The sequence below is a fragment of the Crocodylus siamensis genome, chromosome 14 (assembly GCF_052110815.1).
Source record: "Crocodylus siamensis isolate JL-2025a chromosome 14, ASM5211081v1, whole genome shotgun sequence".
Taxonomy (NCBI): domain Eukaryota; kingdom Metazoa; phylum Chordata; order Crocodylia; family Crocodylidae; genus Crocodylus; species Crocodylus siamensis.
In genome coordinates, this window is record NC_143408.1 from 2,848,253 (window position 1) to 2,869,798 (window position 21,546).

Genomic DNA, 21,546 nt, shown 5'->3' on the forward strand with positions numbered 1-21,546 from the left:
GAAGGGGCAAGATGGAGGCAGGAGCTCCAGCACCTGCTCTGGGAACTGGCCTCGGGGAACCGGCCACCGGATGCTGCTGGGGTCCTGGGGGCCATTTGCAAAGGTTCCCCGTGGCCTCTACCCACCCCTCCAAGGGAGGTGGGTTTTGCTGCAGATGGAAGAGCCCAGTCCTGGGCTGCGGGATCTTGCTGCTTTTGGCTTGAAAGCTGAAGCTCCAAGGAGGGGGAGTGGGGTGGCAGGGAAGGGCTACAGGTATCCCTCGTCCTTGCAGACCTGATCCTTGCTTGCAGAAAAGGCCCAGCTCACGCGGTCCCTCCCCGGGCAGCCCAGGGCACAGGCAGCCTGGAGAGTCCCGACACCTCCCCAGTCACCGTGGCATCTGGGTGCTGGGGACAGCCGGAGCCGTGCAGGGCTCGCTGGCACTTCGGCGCAGCCTCTAGCGCCAATCCAGCACATCAGGGACGTGAAGCAGAAGGAAGAGGAGAGGGAAAGGCCCCCCGGGGCTGAAAGCCTGATCTCGGCCCACTGCCGTCAGCTGGATGCACTCGTGATCGTCTGTGGGTTCTTCTGCTTCGTTACAAGCGGAGTCTGCCGAGGGGGCACGGGTGGCTCCGGGGGCAGGGTCCCCAGGGGTCTGGCCCCTCCCTGCCCCCAAACGTCCCCCTCGATCAATGCCACTGTGGCCCCCTGTACGGCCCTCTAGCTCACAGACTGCACCGATGGCGTCTCCCCCAACGCTGTGCCCACCCGCGCCCACTGCTCAGCATGGGAACACCAAGCTGTGAGCTCCGGAAAGCAAGGACACCTTGGCTTGCAGAACCTGCCTGGCTCATCTGATGCCCCTGTTGGGCTCCATGCAGGGAACCAGGCTTTCCCCCAGCTGCAGAGCCTCCAAACACCCCTGCCCCAGCTCCCGGCTCACCCCAGGAAGGGAGAGGAGCTAGAGCCGGTGCTGAAGGAGGGGCTCCAGGGGCAGAAGGGGGTGCAAGCGCCTTGCTGTTGGGTGGGCCATGGGCTGCTTGGCTTCTACCCAGACCTGGAGCTGACAGGTGCCTGCTTCAAGCTGGGGAGAGGAAGCCAGAGAGCAGGGCCTCAACCCAGAGCTCCTGAGGGAGCGACTGCCTGCTCCCTCGTGCACCCAGGCAGGGAGGGCAGTCTGCGCGGCAGGGTAATGGAGGTGACGGACACCAACAGCATTCCCCCCGCAGGGACCAGACAAGCCCTGCCAGCCCTCCCTGCCACCTCCAGCTGCTGCAGTCACCTGGCAGCACAGGTGCTGCAGAAAGCTGATGCCCTCGGTGCCTCCCCAGGGGATCACGGGGAGGCCTTGGAGGATGCAGCAGCACTTGTGCCCTTCCTTACAAAGGAGGTAGTGGGTGGAGTGAGTGATCTCCGAGTGCCAGCCCAGAGCCCGACCCGGGGCAGCTGATTTGTTGGAGGCAGCACCCACTCAGGTGAGACACGGACACGCGGGTGTGGACAAAGGCAGGGAAGCAGGGGGGATAAGGAAGTCCCCAGCAGGCACTTGGACGAAGCCTGTCCCTGTTAGTCAAACATTTCAGCCCAGCACAGCACAGCTCCAGAGTCACTGGGGAAGGGAGCTGGGGACGAGCTGCTGATCGATCCCTGGCAGAGGAGATGGACAAAGAGACAAGCCACCAAGGGCAGTCCAGGGAGGACAGATCCAAGGACTACAGGGTGGGGTGACAATGACTGGGGGTCCTACACCACGTGACAGAAGAGACCCAGGTGGCCAGCCAGGGACGGGCAGAGGGATCAGAGCCAGCTCATGCTCCGCAAGGTCCCCTGAGATGCTCCCCTCCCCTATCCCCGAAGCGGGGACAGCGCTGCAGTGCCCCTACCTGCAGCAGCACGAGGGAGGCGCCGAGGTGGCTGTGCCAAGGCAGAGAGCAGGACAGCAAGGAAACCCCCAGCACATCGCGCTACAAAACCCGTCATTTATGAAACCCACCAGGCTACAGCATACAAAAGGGAACAGCGGCAGATCTGCCACCAACACGGAAACCAAATTACTGGACCTGGGGCAGGGGAAAGAAGGAGATGGAGAGAGCAGGCTGGGGTTTGCCTGCCTCTGCCAGTCAGATAGCCCCTCACTGCCCTCCCCCATGAAGTTACCTGCGCACCCTGGAATAACCTGCTCCCGGACCCTCAAAGCACCTTGGGGAGGGCGCGGGGCGCAGCCACGTCCCTCCATCCTGCCCGAGCTGTGGGGGGCTTGCACCTCAGCAGCTTTGTCCGGCTGTTGCTGACAGGAGTCCAACCCTACTTCCTGGCAGCGCTGGATTCAGTGTCACAAGGCAGCATCAACTGGATGGCAGTGGGGGTGTCCTCTCCTGCCGCCCCATTGCCAGGACCCCGTGGGGCATCTGCAGAGGGTGGGGTGAGCCCACAGGCCTGTGCACACAGCATGTTCGAGGAGGAGTCCAGGGGAGCCCAGGTCCTGTGCCTCTGGTCCTGGCTGCTCAAGCCTCGTGCCCTGCGGCATGGTTCCACGTGGTCCCTGCGCTCCCCCGACACACCCAGATGGAGCCACGTGCAAGCAGGTACATGCGACGGCCTGGGCAGCGCGTGTCCAAGGACCTGCGTGCTCCGGAGCATGCCGTCTTTGGCAGAGGGCTGCTCGGACACAGGCACCACGTGTGCTCACATGCCTGTGGGCGGGCAGGAAGGCGAGCAGGGCTGGGCGTGGGGTGGGCTCTTACTTGGCCGATTTGGTGAGGAAACGGGCAGAGAATTCAAACAGGTTCTTGTTGATTTTCCTCAGGGTCCGCACTTCCTCCTCCAGGTCCGTCACCTGGATCTTCAGCTGCTCCTGGTCTCCCATCAGGTTCTGTTGCAGGGGGGGAGGTGACACCAGGGGTTGGGGGCCAAACTCCTGGCCCTCAGCAGACCCAGGCAGGAGCTTCTGGGGTTCAGACAGCACGACCCTCCCAAAGCCAGGCTGTACCACACCAACCCCCTGCCCCACTTGGTCCCGGTCAGATGTCTGGTTTCAGGGAGCATGTTGTTAGTTCACCCCTCTGGGCCCTACCCTTTGGGGACGTGTTCAGGAGGCTCGTGGGGGGGGAGGGACCCCCACTACCGCCCAGCCTTCCCTGCCCAGCCCCTCTCCCCAGTGTGGCCTCACCTTTTCCCGTGTGGAGCACATCTGCGAGTACAGCCGCTCGGCCCTCTCCAGGTAGCTCTCCCCAGAGCCCTGCAAGGAAGAGGAGCAGAGAGTCACCCAAAGAGCCAGGCTCTCCCCACCGGGGGCACGTGGAGGCCTGAAGGGAGGGTGCCCAGCCCAGCACTGTCCCCCTGCCCCAAGATCTCCCTGGGCCGGTCCTAAGATGCCCTATCCCTGCTTTACCAGACTGTGGCCCTCCCTGCCCAGAGAACACCTGCTAGACAGAAAAAGGCAGTCACTTCCACCCCAGCCGCATCCAGCCAAGGCAAGATGAACTGCTATTTGGCCCCTCAGCACAAAGCCAGGAAGTCAAAGCGCTTTGCTCCAAAGCCACCGGTCAGGCCTCAAGCACTGCTCCCTTGTCCAGCCAAAGAATCGCTCCTCCCACGCCACCGAGGGCCGGAGGGAGCTTGCAACTTGCAGGAGGTGAAGAGCCTGGCTGCGGACGGGGGGTTTCCATGAAGCAGGATGAGCCCCCAGCAATGACCAACACGAGTCTCTCTCCATGCGTGCCAGTCCCCGGCCCTACGGACAGCCCCCAATGGCAGGGGTCATGTCTGGGGTGGAAGGCAGCAGCTGTTCAGTGGCACAGAGCAGCAGGCAGGGAGGAAAAATGATTGCACCAAATTGGGCTGCCCGGAGCCAGGGGGAGGATTTTGCTGCAGAGATTTGGCCGGGGGAAGCAGGCGCTGGCAGGGAGCGCCGGGGCCTCAGCTCACAGGGAACGCACGCCTGGCACCTCCTGACCTCAGGCTGGAGCCACCAGAAAGCCCTCGTGCCCCAGGGGAGGGTGCTCCTGGCATACCAGCCCCCCCCCGGGTAAATGCCAAGGAATTAGAAGGCAGCACTGATGCCAAGGGGGTGCTATATTACTCAGAGCAGACAGCCCCCCGCCCCATAACTTGCCAGGGCAGGGGCCAGCATGGACAGAGGAACCCACCCCCAACCTACTGGCCCCCTCCTGATCTCCAACCCGCACCCACACTGGCTTCTGACACCAGATCCCCCACCAGCAAGGCTCCAGCAGGGTCCTGGAACCAGCCCAAGAGCTCTGGTGGTCCCAGAGCTGTGACTGCCCACTGCGGAGGGGTGGCAGGATGTCCAGGCACCTTCCTTTGCCCTGGAAGCCCAGGAGGGCAGCTCAGGCTGCTTCTCTATTGTGCAGAGAGGCTGCAGGTGAGAGCTGTGAGAACCCTTTAGCAGGTGATGGATGGGAGGGCAAAGAGGACACAGAGGATTCCCGGCCTCCTAGGGTCAGGGCAGCCCCCTGCTCCAGCCCTCACTCGCTCCCACTGGCATGTCGAGCACCTCTCCAGCCTCAGGATCACTCAGAGGCAATATGGAAGCCAGTCGCTGGCGCAGAGCTGAGAGAGAAGGGTTTCCAGCTCCCCCTCCCCCTCAGAGCCGGAGCTCAGCTCGCCGCCACAATCAGCTCATCAGAATCCGCCTTAAAAACCAGCCATTAGGTAAACCTTACACGTGGCCTCCAGGTACCTGGGGAGGGCCTTCAGCCAAGGTCAGTGGTGGGGAGAGGCGGGTGGGCGAGCTGCTGGGCTCTGCCTGCGGGAGGCGGGGTGGATGCTGCACAGAGTAGGGGCTGCAGCAGGAAACCCACCTCCTCTCCCTTGAGCTACTGGATCCATGGGCAGGTCCCTCCCCTCCCCAGGCCCCACTTTCTCCTCCACCTCCCACTTGAGGAGCTCACTGTAAGTACCCAAGTGGCTGAGGGCAGCACTTGCCTCCCTGGGGGTTTATTCATGGGGAAACTGAGGCACATAGGAACAGAATGCGGCTCTGCTACAACACATTCCCAGCCAAAGGCGGCTCTCCTGCTCTAAAAAATGAGACCATGCTGCTCCCTCTGGAGCCAAGAGAACCACCCAGGAATCATGCTCCCCATCCCACCCCACCCTTGCTCTACCCTGCTATGTCCAGCCCCTCCAGGACAATGCACAGCAGCCGGTTATTCCATAACCTCCGTGTCCTTCCACCCCCTCCTCTCCTCTCCCCTGCCCCCAAGGGGCTCCTGTGCTAGGACAGACTGTGAAGCTGCTGCCTGTCAGCATCACATCAGGAGGAACCAGCCATCTGCTTCTGCTCAGGCAGGCAGGAGGGATCACTCACTCATACGCGCGTGGGACAAGCAAGTACCTGCTGATGCAGCCCAAGCAGCAGAGTCACCCCCTCACCACCCTGCGCATCGCTGCTCTCGGTGCCATGCAGGTGCTTGCTGAACTTGGGCAGAGGCACGTTGGGCTTGCTGTCTGGGTGCAACATGTTGGCTGGGGCCAGCACGATGAAGGCGTTGGTCACCGGGCCTGGGGACAGACAGATGCGGTGTGGATGTTTGAGGGCTAGCGTTGGCTTTGGGCAGCCCTGGAAACAGCAAGTGGGGGCTCTTGTGAGGACGACTGGGTTTTCCTCCTGCATCTAGGAGCCTGTCTGCAGAGCAGGGGGGAGCAAGAGTCACAACTCCTGAGGGCTGGGAGCAGGGCACCTGGGTTCCTAACCCAGGGCACTGCAGTGTGGAATAATCCTGCCGACCCAAGGGCTTGAGCCACAGGTCTCAGCAGACTGAGTCAAGATGCCCAAGCAAGTTCGGATGAAGAGAGTCTGAATATGGGAAGTGGGGCAGGTAGGTATGGTGGTGGTAAGAGCTGATGATGTCCCAGACACCCTGTGATGCCGGGGGCGTGTGAGGGAGGTCTGGATCTTGCCAGGAGGATCTGTCCATGTGTGGAGCTGGGGTGGCAGCAGCTGGAAGGAGCAGGGCTGCAGTGGGCACAGCAGAGGCTCTGCTGAGCAGCAGTGAGTAAGGGCCAGGGGGAAGCCCTGGTTTTCTGCAGGGAGCTTGGTCATGCTAGCTTCACCCTGAGGAAGTTGGGGTCCCCAGCCCAGAGGTAACAAGCACCCAGGAGCCTCCCCGCAGGTCAAGTCCACCCCTCCCCAGAGGCTGAGTCGGGACTCCTTCCTTCCACCCCACAAGTCTGCTTGGAAGAGGAAGACCCCTCTGCAAGCAGGACTAGGGACCATCTCTCTGCTCTTAAAGCCTCACGCACATGGGCCCCACATCAATGCAGGCAGGAGACAGCTCACTCCATGCCCGCACGGCAGCCTGGCTGTCCTCTGCAGAGCAAGCCATCCATCATGGGGCTGTGCCTCAGCCAGCTGTCACTGGGAACCACCTAGCACCCACGTGGCACAGTTAATGAGCACTCTTAACTATTGCATTTGCCCACGCAGGCAGCTGCTGCCCATCACTGCTCCTGGCCTATCTCCCCCACCCCGCAATGCTAGAGAGCCACCGCAGCACCCTCTGGGCCCCACAAGCCCCGTTCTCAGGGGCAGGGGACTCAACTGCGTTTATCCTGGAGCGACTGGGGGGTGGGTACATGTGTGCCTGCGGAAAAGAGCGCTGCTGAAGCTCAGACCAGAGGATGTCGATCTCCCTGCACTGTCCTCTCTCCCTCCCCCTCCAGCTTCATACAGGGGTAGAAAAGTAGTGAGGATAGAGACATTTCCAGGGGAACTGGGGGAGCAGGGGAAGGGACGAAGGACAGCTTTGAAGTGGGTTTGGGAGGGAAGGAGCACCTGCTGCTGGGACTTGGGGGCTTGCTGGCCCCACCCCACAGCTGATGGGAGCCTGCCCAGACCCTGCTCCTGCCAGCAGGGCGGGATAGCTTGGATCCTCTCTCCGTACTTCCCATGGCAGCCAGGATGGTGAAATCAAGGCAGCAGGAGACCGGCTGGATGCAAGGGGTGGGGAGGGGGTACCAGCCCCATGCTCAAACCCTGCTGTCTTTCCTCTGTCTCAAGGACTGCTCTTCTCTGAGCAGAGGATGCTCCATCACTGATGTAAGAGCCTGGCACCTCAGAGGCATTGGCAGCTGCACCCTGCAAACATTAGCAGCTGGCGCTCAGGGCCTTGCTCACCTCCGTCCTCCAGCAGGTCACTGGTACAATGAGTGTGGCCATTAGCACAGCAATGGCTCCTAGGGGGAGACAGGATGGGGAACTCTATGTGGCAGATGCACGAGGGCTGGAGGCATTACCGAGGAGCAGCCAGTGCCAGCTCCTCTTATCGGGGCCGCACAGAGCTCTGCAGATAATGGCTGCAATATCTCCCTCAGGCAATGACAAGGGGAAAGGATTGCAGCTAGGACAGGCACAAGGAAGGGATTAGACACTTGGAGGAGGAAGAGAAAGGACACTGGAGCAGCTCAGGGGGTCTTGGGGGACATACGGCAGCCCTGACTGCATACTAGGGGCAGTGATAAACCCTGCTGCAAGGAGCTTTGCTGGCTCTGCAGGGGCTCAGCCAGGGGCCAAGGGCCAGCCCTACCTTTGTGGGTGACTGTTCTCAGGCACTGCTTGCTCTGGATCTCCCACAGCCGGACCGTCTCATCGTGCGAGCCAGAGAGCAGGAGGCTACCATCCGTAGAGACAGACAGACAGGTCACCTGGTTCCTGTGGATGGAGGGACGGGATGGTGAGAGGAGCGATGCCATGTGCTCCTGGAGACAGGCAGAGGGGAAGAGGGGGAACCAGGCATGGGGACCAGTCTGGAGGCTCAGCAATGGCCCTAGCTCCTCTCTCCCTCCCTGGGAAGCAGATGGGTGAATCTATTGCTGCCTCTGCCACTGCCCTTTGGCCCCCTAGTTCCCTACACCAGGCACTGCCCAAGGGCCAAGGCCAAGCCCTCCATGAGGGTCAGTTCTGCAGCCTCTGCCTGCCCCTCTGCACCACAAACAAGCAGCAGCCAAAAGCACAGAGCTAACCAGGCACAGCAGAAGCCAAATGGAGGCCCTGTTTCCTGTTCCCCCCATGCTAACCACTGGCCCAAACTCCCCTCCCAGATCCCAGAGGCTTGGATTCCAATTCTCTCACTACACCCTTTACACCACACTCCCAGATCTGGGAGCTGAACCCAGGCTTTGTGCTCTCTGGTCTAGCCTCTGAATCACCCTCCCCTGCAGGGAGCAGAAACCCAATGTCCTGCCCCTCGGGGCTCTCCCTCTGCCTGGCCAAAGTTTGCTTCTAGCCTACAATTTGCCTCCACACTCAAGTCTCCCACTCCCAGAAAGGCTGGGGCTACTGCCATGAGCCACCCGGGGCAGGAAAGGAAGGAGTCTGCCCTTGCCAGAGTGCAGCCTAGCACGCAGAAGGAGACTGAGGTCTCTGTGTGCACGTGTGAGCACAGCAGGGCAGACAGGGCTCAGGGCAGCTGAGGGACACCTCACCTGTGTCCCTTGAAGGTCTTCCCATTCTCCCGCTCCGTCTGGAAGTTCCGGTCCCTCTGAACAGGCTGCACAAGACAGAGAGAGAAAAGGGCTGAATTAGGGTGCTGCTCTCTGGGCGGCTCTGCCCAACCGCCCTCATACCCTGCACTGCAGCGAAAGCAGCGAGCAGGCCAGGCCGAGACGGGCTGCCACGGGGGCCCCGATCCAGCGCCACCAAGGCCCCACATGCATCCAGCCTTCTTCCCGGTGGCAAATCTCCCCCAGGCGACATGGTACTACAAAGCTCAGACCCCAGCACAAAGGGGCAGGAGAGGGGACGGAGCAGACTGAGCCCTCAGCCCACGATCCAGGAGGGGTCAGATGGGAAGATGAGGAGCAGAGATGGACGCACAGCAGGACACAGCCCCCTGAGGCAGGGAGCCAGCGCACAGAGGGCATTCGCAGGAGCATTCCCAGGACCCTTAAAGGGTCCCCATGTGCGCAACATTTATATGGCCCCAGGTGCTACAGGCCTCAGCTCCTGTGCACGACGATCAGATGTGAACCAGGCTCAAAGACCCACTCTGTGCCTGCCTCCAGTCCTCCGGCTGCCAAGGAGTTAGGGTTCACACCACCCCCTCACCACTGCCTCCTGCCCTGAGGCTTGAGCTGATTCCTCTGGGGGTGCAACATGCAGCTCCCTGGGCTCTGAACAATCCAGCAGCTTGGCAGCTCCCCCAGGTGAGGGGCTGAGCAAGGCTCTGATCATGGGGAGAAGAGCTTGGTGCCCAAGCAGTCGCCTATCAGCCCTGCGGAGGGTAGAGGTATAGGTGGCAGCACAGCCAAGGGCACCTCCAGCCCAGCACAGGGTGGCTGGTTGCCCTGTGAGCACCACCACCCACCAGGAGACTCACCCAGGCACACAGTTCAACCTGGAAGACAGAGCCGTCCATACCACCGCAGAACAGGTGGTACTCAGCAGGGTCCAGGGTCACCGCCGTTATGCCCACGTCGAAGAGGACGGAGAGCAAGAGCTCACCGGAGGAGATCTCCCAGAGCTGGGGGTGGGACATTGGGGACACAAAGGGCACAACGGTTAACCACCATATTAGAACAGGGTTAGCACCTTTCAGGAAAGACTCTCAAACCACAGAGATCATCTCCAGAGCATGACTGAGAGCTGGGACTCCTGACTGCATCACACTGAGCCTGGGTCGGTCCCTGGGGCAACTCCTGGTCTGAGATTCCCACTGAAATAGCTTGTGCATGTGAGCCAGCCTTACAGGTGATATCCTGGATGACTGTCTCCTGTCTTGGGGAGGGGAGGCCAGCTGGGCTCTAGTCAGTGCCCAGGAGGCTGCAGTACACCCGGAGACCCTGGTCTGATAGCTGATGCTTGGAGGGCAGGAACCTCATCAGAGCTGGCAGGGCTGAGTCACTGCAGAGGCAGCTGCAGCTCGCCCGAGGGAGGCTGCACTTTATCCCTTTGGAGCCCTCACATGTCCTGTGGGGACTCGCTGCTCCGGCCAGCAGCAGGGACCCCTGAGTGGCTGACCCCAACCCTTACCTTCACCGTCTGGTCGAGGGATGCGGTGGCAGCTCGTGCCAGGGGCCCCCCAAAGCCACAGCATAGGTCTGTGATGGGGAGGGTGTGCCGGGACCACACATGGCGGGGGTCGGGGATCTGGGTGCTCTCCACCTGCAGCACACTGCAAAGGGGGGAGGACAGAACAAGGTGGTGGTGGGGGTCAGACACCTGCAGGTTGCCACAGCAAGGTTCAGCCATGACAGCTGACTTGCCATCCCCCATGTCACTGCCTGAAAGACGGAGCCATCCACGCCAGTGCAGGGCAGCAAAGAGGATGCAGTAGTAGGGAGATCAGAGGCTGAGCTCTGGGAGACTGGGTCAGAGAGCGATGCAGGAAGTCCTGGAGAGGGTGGACTGGGCAGCGCCACTCACACTGGAGCTCCCTGCTGTTCCCCTTCTCTCTGTGCCATGCCATGGGATGGGCCACTGGGCTCTGGGATGGACTCAAGAGCCCCCCTGAGCTCAGGGCATGCCTCCCAGTGTGGATCCCTTCTGGGCTGGCTGGAGCTCCTAGGTGCCCTTGGATGGGATCAGGTTTGGATACTGATGGTGGCAGCTGTGACTCCCCCTGCCCAGTCCTACCGCACCCCACTCAATCCACACACAGAGGTCAAGGCACTCAAGGAACAGCTGTTATCTAACCAGCTACTGCCCAGAAGCAAGAATCTGCATATTAATTACCTGCACACCTGCCCAAAGAGGCTCGCGGCTGCCAAGTGCCAAGCGCCTCCAGAGCATGAGACCTTGGCATGGAGATGCAGCTGACTCAGCCAGCTACCTGTCTCCTGGCAGGCTGGAAACAGGGTGCAAGTGACAGCTCCCACAGCTGCAGTGATGGGGAGAGGGGTGGGATCCTGCCAACAGTCAGAACAGGGCCAGGCCACTCCCCAGCCCAGCCAGAATCGCCAAGACATCAGACAGAGATCAGTGCGTTCTGCCCCTCTTCCAGCCTGGGTACCTTGTTCTCTGCTGGGAAGAGTCCTCTCCTGCCCAGTTTCCCAGTACCTCTCCCCCACTTTAACCACGAGAACAAGCTCCTTTCCCAGAGCTCCGCATAGAACCCGGGAGTCCCTGATGCCTCCGAAAGCTGGACACAGAAGCCAGGAGTCCTGGCTCCCACACCCCAGCTCAACCTACTTATACCGTAGTAGGTGAAGGATGCAAAAGCCCCGATGTGAGCAATACAATGACACCAGCCTGCGAGGGAAAGCAAGCGTATGGCTGCCCACAGAGCGCTCCCTCCTGAAGCAACCCAGGGGCGGGGGGGAGATGGCAGGTTGCTCTGAATGCTGCCAGGAAGGGGCCATCCATCACCTGTTTATGGGGCTGGCTCATCTCTTCTTCTCCTTGGTCTCTGTCCATTTGCGGCAAAGGACAGAGCATCCCTGGTGGTGCAGTGGGTGGAACCTTCCACTGGGGAGGAGCCAGGCAGCTACTGCTCCCCCACTCCTCGGCAGTCAACAAATCCCCAAGCCAATTCCTCCATTATGGCACCACGCTTCATAGAGCTCGGGAATGGAGACCCCCAGATGCATACAGAGACCCCCCAGCCTTGTGATGCAAAGTTACCTGTACAGGTTCCACACCAGGGCCAGGCAGTCCTTGGCTCCCGAGAGGAAGTGGCTGCTGTCATCGGTAAAGCAGAGGCACGTGAGGTCTTGGTAGTGGCGGTTCAGGATGGCGAGGAGGTTCCCGCTGGAGACCTGGCATGAAGGGACAGCAAGAGGAAATGCAGGAGTGAAGGCACAGAGATGCCCAGGCCCTGCTTCTGATTCATTACGGGTGGTGGACCCCCTTGTCCTAGGTGCTGTACCCAGAGCAAAGAGCTTGGGGATGGAACGCAGCAGGTGAACAAAATAACCTGAGTGAGGTAGGAAAGCTGCCTCTGATCTGCCTCAGGATGCTCAGGGCATATAACTGGACCCGGCCCCTGACAGCAAAGGCAGGTATTTATTCCCCCTGACACCTCTGGGGTATTTATTTCCAGAGGCTTCTTCACAATCAGTTTCAAAGACACGTGTCGGCTCTCACAGTGGTGGAGATGGCCTTCAAAGTATAAACAGGGTGCAAACAGTGTAGCTTGAGTCTGCAGAGAGCCTGAAACAACGCCTCCTGTGAGGTAGCAAGTCTCAAGTCGTCATCGCTAGGTGCCAGGGTTAACGCCGACTAATACAGCGACACAATTAAGCGTGGCACTACACAAACATGACGAAGACTGGTTCAATCCACTGTCAACCGAATCATGTCAATGTGACAAGGGGACCAAGCGCACTTGTTGCCACCCTCTGAAGTTCCTCCAGCATTTGCTTTTCCCCCCACACTGTCCACCTGAAGTCCAATTAAGCTGGAATTTTAGGGCTGGAAGAGTCGCAACCAAAAAACAGCTGGTGCTCTACCAATAGGTGGGTTCTCTGCTCTCCCATGTAAACCCCAGTGCAGCTGGGCACCACAGTGTTTTCTGAGCAAGAACGTGCTACTTTCACTGCCTGGAAACCAGCAGGCGGATGGAGGCAGGGTCTCCCTCTGACCCTCAGAGCTGGGTTCCCCATGGAACAAGCTGACCTGGCTCTTCCCACAATTGAAGCAAGCAGGGTGGGGAGTTGCAGAGAAGAAACCCCTTTTGTTCTGGTCCTCTCTGCACTTACCCAGGCACAGCTTATTCCCCTGAAGGTTGGGGAAGCTGCTGTCCGGCAAGAGGACACTGCACCAATGCCGCTGCGGGGACATAAACATGACAGCGGCTGGGCTGAAATATTCCACTCCCTCCTGCGCGCTCATTAAGCCCGGGTGAAAGGTTGCTGAGAGAGGAGCCCTGGCTGGCACTTGCAGTACACAGGCCTGCAAGGAGCCCGGGAGTCAGCAGTTTGGGGATGAATGATTTAGGTCTCTGCAGAGAGGGAAGGAGGGGACGGCCAGCCTGAGCCACAGGTCCGAGTGGGGAGGAGAAGCAGAACAGCCAGGCAGGGCTGGGGAGGATTTTGATTACCACCTCTGGGGTATCTGATTGCCTGCCTGGAATGCAGGTATCCGCAGCACAGCCCCACGGCCCAGATGGGAACCGAGTGATTTAACAGGGAGCCAGACCCTGGTTACCCAGGACCCAGGCTGGACTGGGATGGCTCTGACTGCCTCGCACTGCTCAGTGGAAGCAGAGGTGCCACACCTAGCTCAATCAACACAGCCTTCCCAGGTGGGTTAGGCAAGCCCCCCAGCCCACTGTGCTCTTGTTCTTCCAACGAGCCCTGACTCATGAGGGTCTGATGAGTGCATCTACCCAGCCATCCTCCAAGTGCCTGGGGAACTCGAAGCTCAGCCCCTGCCCCCTTGCGGCCACTTTGGGACCGCACAGAAATGACTTGGAAAACCCATGGTCACAAGAAATTATGAAGAAACTGCCCTAGAGCTGTGGTTTTCAGCCTGCGGTCCATGGACCCCTGGGGCCACAGACTCTAAAGGGTCCATGAAAAATGACTATGATCAATCAAAAGCTCATGAATATCCACGCTTACAATTCAGAGAGGTCTGCACCTCCATTCAGAACTTCCAGAGGGGTCTGAAATGAAAAAAAGTTTAAAAACCACTGGCCTAGACAGTCTTCAGCCAGTCGCAGAGGAGTGATGACTGATGCCTGATGGGACGGGAGCTCTCACCAATGGCACAGGATGCAGATCTCTGCATACACCGTGGCAGCTGCCCAAGACTCACATCCACCTGATGCAGAAGCATGTCTCAGTTTCCCTCTCCAGGGACTGCCAAGGCTCAGGTTTTCATGGGACTCAAATGTATTTGAACCTAGCCAGGTCTTCAAAACCATTTGTGGGAACTTTCAAACCACCTCTCCTATGCCCAGGATAAAGGGCTCCCCAGGTTCTGCCCTTGTGGTGAAGGTCCAGGGAAAAGAGGTGGATGAGTCTGAAGGGGTGAGGCTGCTGCCAAGGAAGCAGGGGCCTGGCAAACTCCCAGGATGCTGCACACTGCCATTCATCATTTCCTGTGCTAACACAGTCCCCGACTTTTCGAGTCAGGAGACAGAAGTGCTGAGTTTTCTTCCAGATCCTACCATGGCTTTACCCCAAGCAAGTCACCAACTCTCAGCTTACAAGCAGGTGTAATACAACAAGGTCTCAGGAGAGGTGGGGAGCTTCGTTAATGGAGGGCTTGATGGTTTCAGAATGGGAGGCATAAAAATCCTCCAGTTCTGCTCATTTTGCCTACGGTGCGGTTTTACTTCCCTCAAGCTGCCATCTAAACACCCAGCGCAACGGTGAGAATTCATCACTGTTATTAAGTGCCAAAGCACTCGGTGCTGGGTCAACCCCGGGCACAGAGGCTGGAAAAGACACATTTGTGTGAGTCACAGCAAAGCCATTTCATTACCCCAACCTCTGCTGTTTTGCAGCTGCGCTGGGAGTGCATCAGCTATATACAGAGGGGTCTTTGCTGACGTGAGGTCTCATTTCTAACTCACCTAACTTTGAACATCACCTCCAATGCTGCTCTTACCTCCCACAGATAGATGCTCTCAGCGATGCCTGCCAGGATGTACAGACCATTGGGAGAAGCGGTCAGGCAACTCACAAGCCCAGGGCATATGATCTTCTGCTGGAGCTGGTCCTAGAAGCAGAGAACATCAGTCAGAAAATGGGCAGAGATGCACTGGGGACAGAGTCAGTAAAGGGAGACAAGTGAGGACGCAGGTTTAATTCCAGACCGGACCACAGGAAGGAAGCCCTTACTGACAGCACTTAACGAGCAGCCTTAATTCATGCTTGGTGTCTCTGCCTGGGCCACAAGGGTCTGGAGGTGAATTGTGGAAAAATATAGAGTGGGAGATGATGGACAGGTACATGCTGGAGAGACACCTGCCCACCCTAAGGAACAAAGCTGCCAGGGTGTTTGTTGGCTTGGCCGCAGTCACCACGTGGATGGGACCACACAAGCACGAGATTTAGCTAAGAGAAATGCTCTTTTCCCCCTTCCTTCCCTGCACTGTTTCAGCCCCTGGAAGCAAACCAAGGGGGTGACAGGCAATCCTGCCTATTCCACGGTGGGGGAAACCCTGGAGACTCAGCACAAAGCAGCCTGGGGGTTAAGGAGGTTACGGTGACACAACGCAACACCCGAGCCTGCAAATCTGGGGCAGAAGTTAGAGGAGAGGCCCGGGGGGAGAAAGGGATGGGGGGAGGAGGGATGCAGGGGGAAGGGGCTGCCCCTGGGCAAGCAGGCTGGAGGGTAAAAGGGTCGCGGGGGGGGGAAGGCACCTTCCGCTGCAGCTCCCAGACGCTGATGTAGCTCTTGCCGAGCTGCGCGCCCAGCAGGTGGTCGGTGCCCAGCAGGGCCAGGCCGCGGGCCCCGCAGTTGCCGCCGCGGTAGCCGGGCAGCGCGGCGCCCGAGTGCAACTCCCACGCCGCGCAGTTGCAGAGCGGCCCGGCCGCGTCCGTGGCCAGCACCACCTCGGTGGGCGCCGCCATCTTGCCCGGTCCGCCCGGGCCAGCGAGCGCGGCGCCGCGCGGCCTAGAGCGCCCCCCTGCCCACAGCCGCCTGACGACGGCGCGCGCCGGCCGCCACGAGGGGGGGCGCCAGGCGGCGCGCGGAAGCTAAGCAGGACCCGGCGCGTCCCCGGGGCAGATGGGAGACCTCAGGGAGCGCCTGGAGGCGGCGCCCTGCTCTGCTGTCCCAGCGGGCTGCGCTGGGGAGGGGCCAGGCTTCACCCAGGGGTGGGGGCTGTGTGCTGGAGCGGGGGTGCTCTGAACATGCAGTCCCCCCGCCTGGTGCAGACCAGCCTGGCTGGGCCGGAGAGGTGGGGCAGTCTTGTCTGCACTGGGGAGCTTGTGCAGCCTGGATGGTGGAGAAGCCTGGTGGGGTGGTTCTCCAGCCTGGCTCGCGGGGGCTTATAGCACCCACGGGGACCAGGGGGCAACAGTGACCTTAAGGCCAGGGGGGTCCCAGAGGCATTTGGGGCCCCTTAGAGGGATCACGTTGACAACCTAGAAGCATTTCTGATTTCAATTTCACTTTGCCCTGTCCATGAAAAGTATCAAATATTCCCTGCCATTCATTTTTATTTTTATAAATACAAAATTCGCCCCCCGCGGCTGCACGAGTGCAACCAACCGGCCTCCCCAAACTGATGGCCGCCGTCTCGTCCAGCGCTTGTTCTCAGTTTTGCACCAGGATCCATTAGTTCACGTGGATGGTCAGTCCTGACCCCGTTCCCCCTTGCTCCCGACCGGCTGCCCGCGGCGCGTGGTGCGGCGGTGGGTGTGGGGCCTGGGATCGCCCTGGGACTAGGCAGCACGGGCTAGTGGTGGGGGCAGGGGACTCCTGGCTTCCCCTTCCAGCTCGGGCAGCGCCGTCTGCTGCGCAGGGGCCTGTTTGGGAGGGCTTGAATAGGCGTGATCCTACCCGCAGCAGCGGGGTGGACCGGTTCGCTCCGGAGGTTTGCTTCCAGCCCTGCTTTTCTATGACTCCGGAGCTGGGGTGGGAGCCAGGGGGCAAGTCCATGCAGCTCTGCCTCGCTCCCTGCCAGCGCAACGTGGGCTGGTGCTACGAGCCTGGGGGGGAGCGGGGCGGTAACAGGGCGCCTGCCACAATCCGGATTAACGCCTAGGCAAACCAGGCCCGAAGTGAGGAAGGGGCCCAGCTGTGCCCGCGTTGCATACGATCGTTACTGAGCAGGAAAAAAAAAAAATAGCACTAATATACTGCATTAAGTAGAGCCCGCAAGTTTGTTTGCCTGGGGCCCACGAAAGGGTTAATCCGGCCCTGGCCGCGATCAGGAAACCGGCACAGCCGGTATGGGTATCGCCCTTTTTATTCTGGCATGAATAACAGATGGGGCTCGCCTCCAGGGCAGCTCCTGCAACCTCCCCCGGGGCAGGGCCGAGGGAAGGGGGGGGGGACCTCCCAGGGGGCTGCTGCAAAAAAAAAGCGGGGCAAAAAAAACCCGGGGCAAAGCAAACGCAAGTGGCATGCGCCGGAGCAAACCGAGGCTCGGCGCTCCGGGGAGACGCTCTGGCTGCCGGCCAGCGCGTCTCTATGCTCCGTTTGTGCCGCTGCTGCTCCGGCACGCTGCGTGGCGTGCTGGAGCAATCAGAAGTGCAGCAGAGCTCGCAGCTTCCTGCCGCCGAGTCTGCCTGGCAGCCGGGGCCTGGCTCGGGCCTGCACGGGAGCCCGGGGCCGGCGGTGCAGCCGGGCACGTGGGGCAGCCGCGCCCGCAGCCTGAGCCAGCTGCAGGCAGCCGGAGCGGCAGGAGGCCCCGTGGTTTGCTGCGGGGACCATGCCTGACTCCGGGGAAGGGAGCCAGGCGCAGGGCTCGGCCCAGGCCCGGCACCGGGGACCGGGGTGGCGGCACGAGGAGGTGATCGACCTCCTGGCTATCTGGGGCCAGGAGACCACGCTGCGGCAGTTCGCGCAGGGACAGCAGCGCAACGAGCACATCTACCGGGCGATCGCCACGCAGATGGCTGCGCGGGGGCACAGCAAGACGTGGCAGCAGTGCCGCACCAAAGCCAAGGGGTTGCGGCAGGAGTTTTACGCCGCGCGCGGGGCCAGCCGGCGCTCGAGGACGCAGCGGTTCCCCATGCCCTACTACCAGGAGCTGGCCCGCATCCTTGGCCTCACGGCCACCAAGCCCCCCGGCTACCCCAGTGCCAGCAGGGGAGGAGCGGAGCCGGTGGCAGCCGGCCCAGCGCTCCGGCCCGAGTCCCCGGGAGCGGGGCCCTCTGCCAGGCCGGCCGCCCCTCCGCCGCCCAGCCATGCCGGGAGCAACAGCGAGGAGGGACGTGCGCCACAAGTGAGAACCGCTGCCGTGGCCAGCCCTGAGGCCAGACCAGAGCCGCAGGTCCCCCAGGTCCTGCAGGACGGTGACAGGAGTGGGGAGGATCTGCCCGCGGCGTCGCGCTGGTCGGCAGAGGCCTCGCCCCCATCGGAGGTCACCTCTGGCTCCAGCTCCCCGCAGCCACCCGGGGACCAGGACCCACCGTCTCCCAGCCGAGGTGACTGCCTCTCCCCGAGGCCCGGTAAGTCCCGCACACGGCGTGGGGACGTGGGAGCCTCTCCCCACCCCCCTGCCCTTCCCTTCTTCCCCGGGGGTCGTGCCCTGCGTGTGCCCCAAGCTCGCCTCCCTCCCTCCCCCTCCGAGCCCCGCTCCTCCGCCGGGCAGGGGCAGGACTCTCACGAACGGGGGGAGGTGGCCTCACCACCGGGGCCACGTGCCCGTCGGGTTGAACTCTGCACTTGCTGGAGCCCGGGGCTCATGGCAATGCTGCATCTATCCTGGGAGGGGGAGAAGCTGGGTGCTGCAGGCTGGGGCGGCTCTGACGCTCGTCCCCAGGAGGATCCCTCCGGGCAGGACCCTGGGCAAGCGGGGGGCACCCTTTGAGCAGCAGGATGCCCGCGCACATGGTGGGAGGGGACAGCTGCATTGCTCCAGCTCCCCTGCGCCCGAGCGCGAGGCTGCTCCCCCGTTCTCGCCCCGTGCCCCGTTGCTGCGGCTGACGACGACCCCGCGTTTGCTCTCTCTACAGACACCCCTTCTGCCCGGGGAGGGCCCGCCGCGCAGAGCCGGGGAGCCGCCCGCCCGCTCTCACGCACGCCGGGGGCCATCCGGATGCGCCGCCTGCGCCGGGAGCAGGACGCGCGGCGGGACCGCATCCAGGAGGAGCTGCTGCGGGCGGAGCGGGCGCGCCTCCGCGAGGCCCAGGCCTTCCGCCAGCAGGTCCTGGCCGAGCTCCGCCACTTCCGCCGCGACCAGGCCCTTGCCCAGGAGGAGGCACAGGCCGGCAGGGCGGCCCTGCAGCAGCTCGTGGCGGAGATAAGGCAGGAGCAGCAGCTGGCCCAAGACAGCTACGAGGAGCTGCGGCAACTGCGGGCCTCCATCAGCTCAGCCGTGCAGGAGGAGCGCAGGGTGTCGCAGCAGCTCCTGGCCGCCATCCCTGCCCCGGCCGCTCCTGCCGCTGTGCCCCAGCCTGCCCCAGCCCCAGCTCCAGCTCCAGCTCTGGTGCAGGCTCCTGCGCCCCCCCCAGCAGGGGCAGGGCCCGTCTGGGAGCATTTTGCCTGGCTGGTGGCTCAGCTGGCACCCCAGCAAGCCCCACGGGCCCGCCGCAGCCGTCGAGGGGCACCTCTCCTGCCTTCCCCTTCCCGGTCCTGGGCCTAGCTGCAGCATGTGCTTCTGAGAAGGAGCGCCCATCCTCCTCCCTGGCCAAGCTGGCACGGCCCCCGCACACAGGGCGGTGGCACGCAGGGCCAGGGCTCCGGGCCGAGGGGCTGCCAACCTGCTTCCCTCCTCCCCTGGTGTTCCCCCCTAAGGACCCTCTCTCCTCCCCCTGGTTCTTTAGTAACGAGTTGCAGTTTAATTCCGGTTTTGAATGGGTTTGTGCAGGGGAAGGGGGGTGGGGGGGTGAATGGTCTCACGTGGGTACTGCTGCAATGCTGAGCTGTTGGCGTTGGGGAAGTTTTGGGGAAACGGAAAGGCAATAAAGTTGCTTTTGTTTTCACAACAGCCACACTACCTGCGTTGTTGCGGTCCTGGCAGTGGGTGGAGTTGGAGGCCCCTGGGTGGGCAGTGGGCAAGCTGGTGCCCTACTCAGCAGGGTGGACCTGCAAGCGGGCGGCAATGGCCTCACGCCCTCTGCCACCATCATGGGGGGTGGTCCTCACCTGCGACAAGGCTCCTGGCTGGCTGGCTCTGCCGCCCCGGATGCACCGGGAGACGCGCGTGGCTGGATGCAGCCCTGGGGCTGCAGGTCCGAGTCGGGGAGGATGCTGGAGCAGGTAGCAGCACATCTCAGCAAGGTGGCAGTGCCCGTGGTGGGTACAGGGGACACTAGGTCAGGGCTGCTGCAGCAGTCCAGCTGGCACAGGGAGCTAGTGTCCCCCGACTCCAACTGGCCCGGCTCGAGAAGCTCCTGGGGGCAAGTAGCCGTGAGCTGCTTGTGAAACCACTGGTTCATACAGCACAGGCGCAAGGAGCCGGGCAAGGGCAGATTGCCTAAAGTGGCACAACTTGTCCCACAACAAACTGCATGTTCAGGCACATGCGCGGAGGCACAAATTCGTGCCACTACAAGTGCACGTCCCTGCACGTGTGGACGTAACTCTATAGGATAGTTTAGATAGGGCTGATCCCACCTTGAGCAGGGGGCGACCGCCTGGGATCCCTTCCAGGTGTACTTTTCTTATGAATTTACGATCTGTGTTGTGTGCCATTATCGGAGGGGCTTCCCGATGAGGAGAGGCTACAGAGGCTTATTCAGCTTAGAAAGGAGACGCTTGCAGGGGGGTCATGATAATAGCTTACAAAAACTATATGGCGACAAGTAGATAGGGTTTTAATATTTACTCTAAGAATTAGGGGTCATAAAATAGGCAGTAAGGTTAAAGCTAACCAAAGGCAAGTTCTTTGTCACCCAGTATGTCGTTGAAGTGTGGAACGCATTGCCACAAGATGTGGAAGTTGACAGTCTTCAGGGGCGGGCTATTATTTCGGGCGGAGGGCCGCTCACTGAGTTTCGGCAAGCCATCGAGGGCTGCACGACAGGCAGCCCTGGGCAAATTAATATTAATTTCTAAATTTTTCAGGGGCCCTGTGGGCCGGACAGAATGGCCTGGCTGGCCACATCCGGCCCACAGGCTGCATTTTGCCCACCCCTGGTCTAGCTGGATTCAAAAACGGGACTGGACACGTACTCAGCAGAAAGGGAGGTCTCCTATGGCCCAGCCTGACCCAGTAAATGGCAGGTTTTATGTTCTGCATTGCGTCAATCTGTGTTTTGTGTTTGTGCAGCACTTTGTACCACGGGCACATGGATCCCACTGTACAATCGTCTTCCAGGGAACAGAGTCGAGGACCCAGCCGATGAAGATGAGATGCCCGAAGAGAGAGAGAGAGAGAGAGATCAGACCACAACTTTAAAAGTCAGAACTTTTTTTTTCTTTTTTTTTCTTTTTTTAATATGTCATCAACTTTACAGGGTTACAATTGTCTTAAATATTCTGAAGTTTAAATACAATCTGTATAATAATGTTATTATAAAATGTAAACTTTCAGTGTTTTTATTTTATTTTTTTCTTTTTTTTCTTTTAATAATCAAAGTTCCAACACCTGAATGTTTGCAAAACTGAAATATTTCACTGCAGGAACCTGGCAACAGTGAAGTCCGGGTCCCGCCGCTATCAGAGGTAGAATGTGGTTTTTATTTTTTTATTTTTTGTTTTTTATATATATATTCTTTTTTTTTTTCCTGAGTTAAGATATGCACACTGTATAAATGCATCGGCAAGCTGTGTTCATTCCTTTTTTTTTTTCCTTTTCTAACCCCAGAGAAACTGATTTTTAATCGATATGCAAGAGAGAGAGAGAGAGAGAGAAATAAAAGCTGAATGTAATACGCTCTCAAAAAAAAAACCCAACAAAAAACAAAAAAACAAGGGGAGGGGGGAAAAAAACCCCAACAGTGACTGTACAAATGCAAAACTACTATAGATCTAAACGCGCCCCCCCTCCCCACCCCCAGCACAAGAACAAATGACAGGAAGAGTATCTGGTCAAG

At 60.4% G+C, this 21,546-nt stretch overlaps 2 protein-coding genes across 2 annotated transcripts; one reads left to right on the plus strand and one right to left on the minus strand.

Moving 5' to 3' along the window:
- Nucleotides 1-1,938: 1,938 nt before the first annotated feature.
- Nucleotides 1,939-15,584, minus strand: WDR18 (WD repeat domain 18). Its single transcript, XM_090028104.1, has 10 exons — nucleotides 15,256-15,584; nucleotides 14,498-14,608; nucleotides 11,564-11,697; nucleotides 9,974-10,115; nucleotides 9,321-9,464; nucleotides 8,428-8,492; nucleotides 7,530-7,654; nucleotides 5,339-5,505; nucleotides 3,149-3,217; nucleotides 1,939-2,851 (listed from the first exon to the last, which is right to left on the minus strand). Exons 1-10 carry the CDS (start codon nucleotides 15,463-15,465, stop codon nucleotides 2,720-2,722), a joined length of 1,299 nt encoding a protein of 432 aa, XP_089884230.1. The 5' UTR covers nucleotides 15,466-15,584; the 3' UTR covers nucleotides 1,939-2,719.
- A 1,214-nt stretch (nucleotides 15,585-16,798) lies between these two features.
- Nucleotides 16,799-21,307, plus strand: LOC149853158 (uncharacterized). Its single transcript, XM_090028103.1, has 2 exons — nucleotides 16,799-18,015; nucleotides 18,523-21,307. Exons 1-2 carry the CDS (start codon nucleotides 17,274-17,276, stop codon nucleotides 19,149-19,151), a joined length of 1,371 nt encoding a protein of 456 aa, XP_089884229.1. The 5' UTR covers nucleotides 16,799-17,273; the 3' UTR covers nucleotides 19,152-21,307.
- The last annotated feature ends 239 nt before the right edge of the window (nucleotides 21,308-21,546 follow it).

Coding starts and splice junctions, on each gene's coding strand:
- WDR18 (XM_090028104.1), bottom strand. CDS start 15,465: ATGGCGGCGCCCACCGAGGTGGTGCTGGCCACGGACGCGGCCGGGCCG. Junction 14,609..15,255: donor TCTGGGAGCTGCAGCGGAAG/GTGCCTTCCCCC, acceptor CTCTGCTTCTAG/GACCAGCTCCAGCAGAAGAT. Junction 11,698..14,497: donor AGAGCATCTATCTGTGGGAG/GTAAGAGCAGCA, acceptor CCTTCATGCCAG/GTCTCCAGCGGGAACCTCCT.
- LOC149853158 (XM_090028103.1), top strand. CDS start 17,274: ATGCCTGACTCCGGGGAAGGGAGCCAGGCGCAGGGCTCGGCCCAGGCC. Junction 18,016..18,522: donor CTGCCTCTCCCCGAGGCCCG/GTAAGTCCCGCA, acceptor CTCTCTCTACAG/ACACCCCTTCTGCCCGGGGA.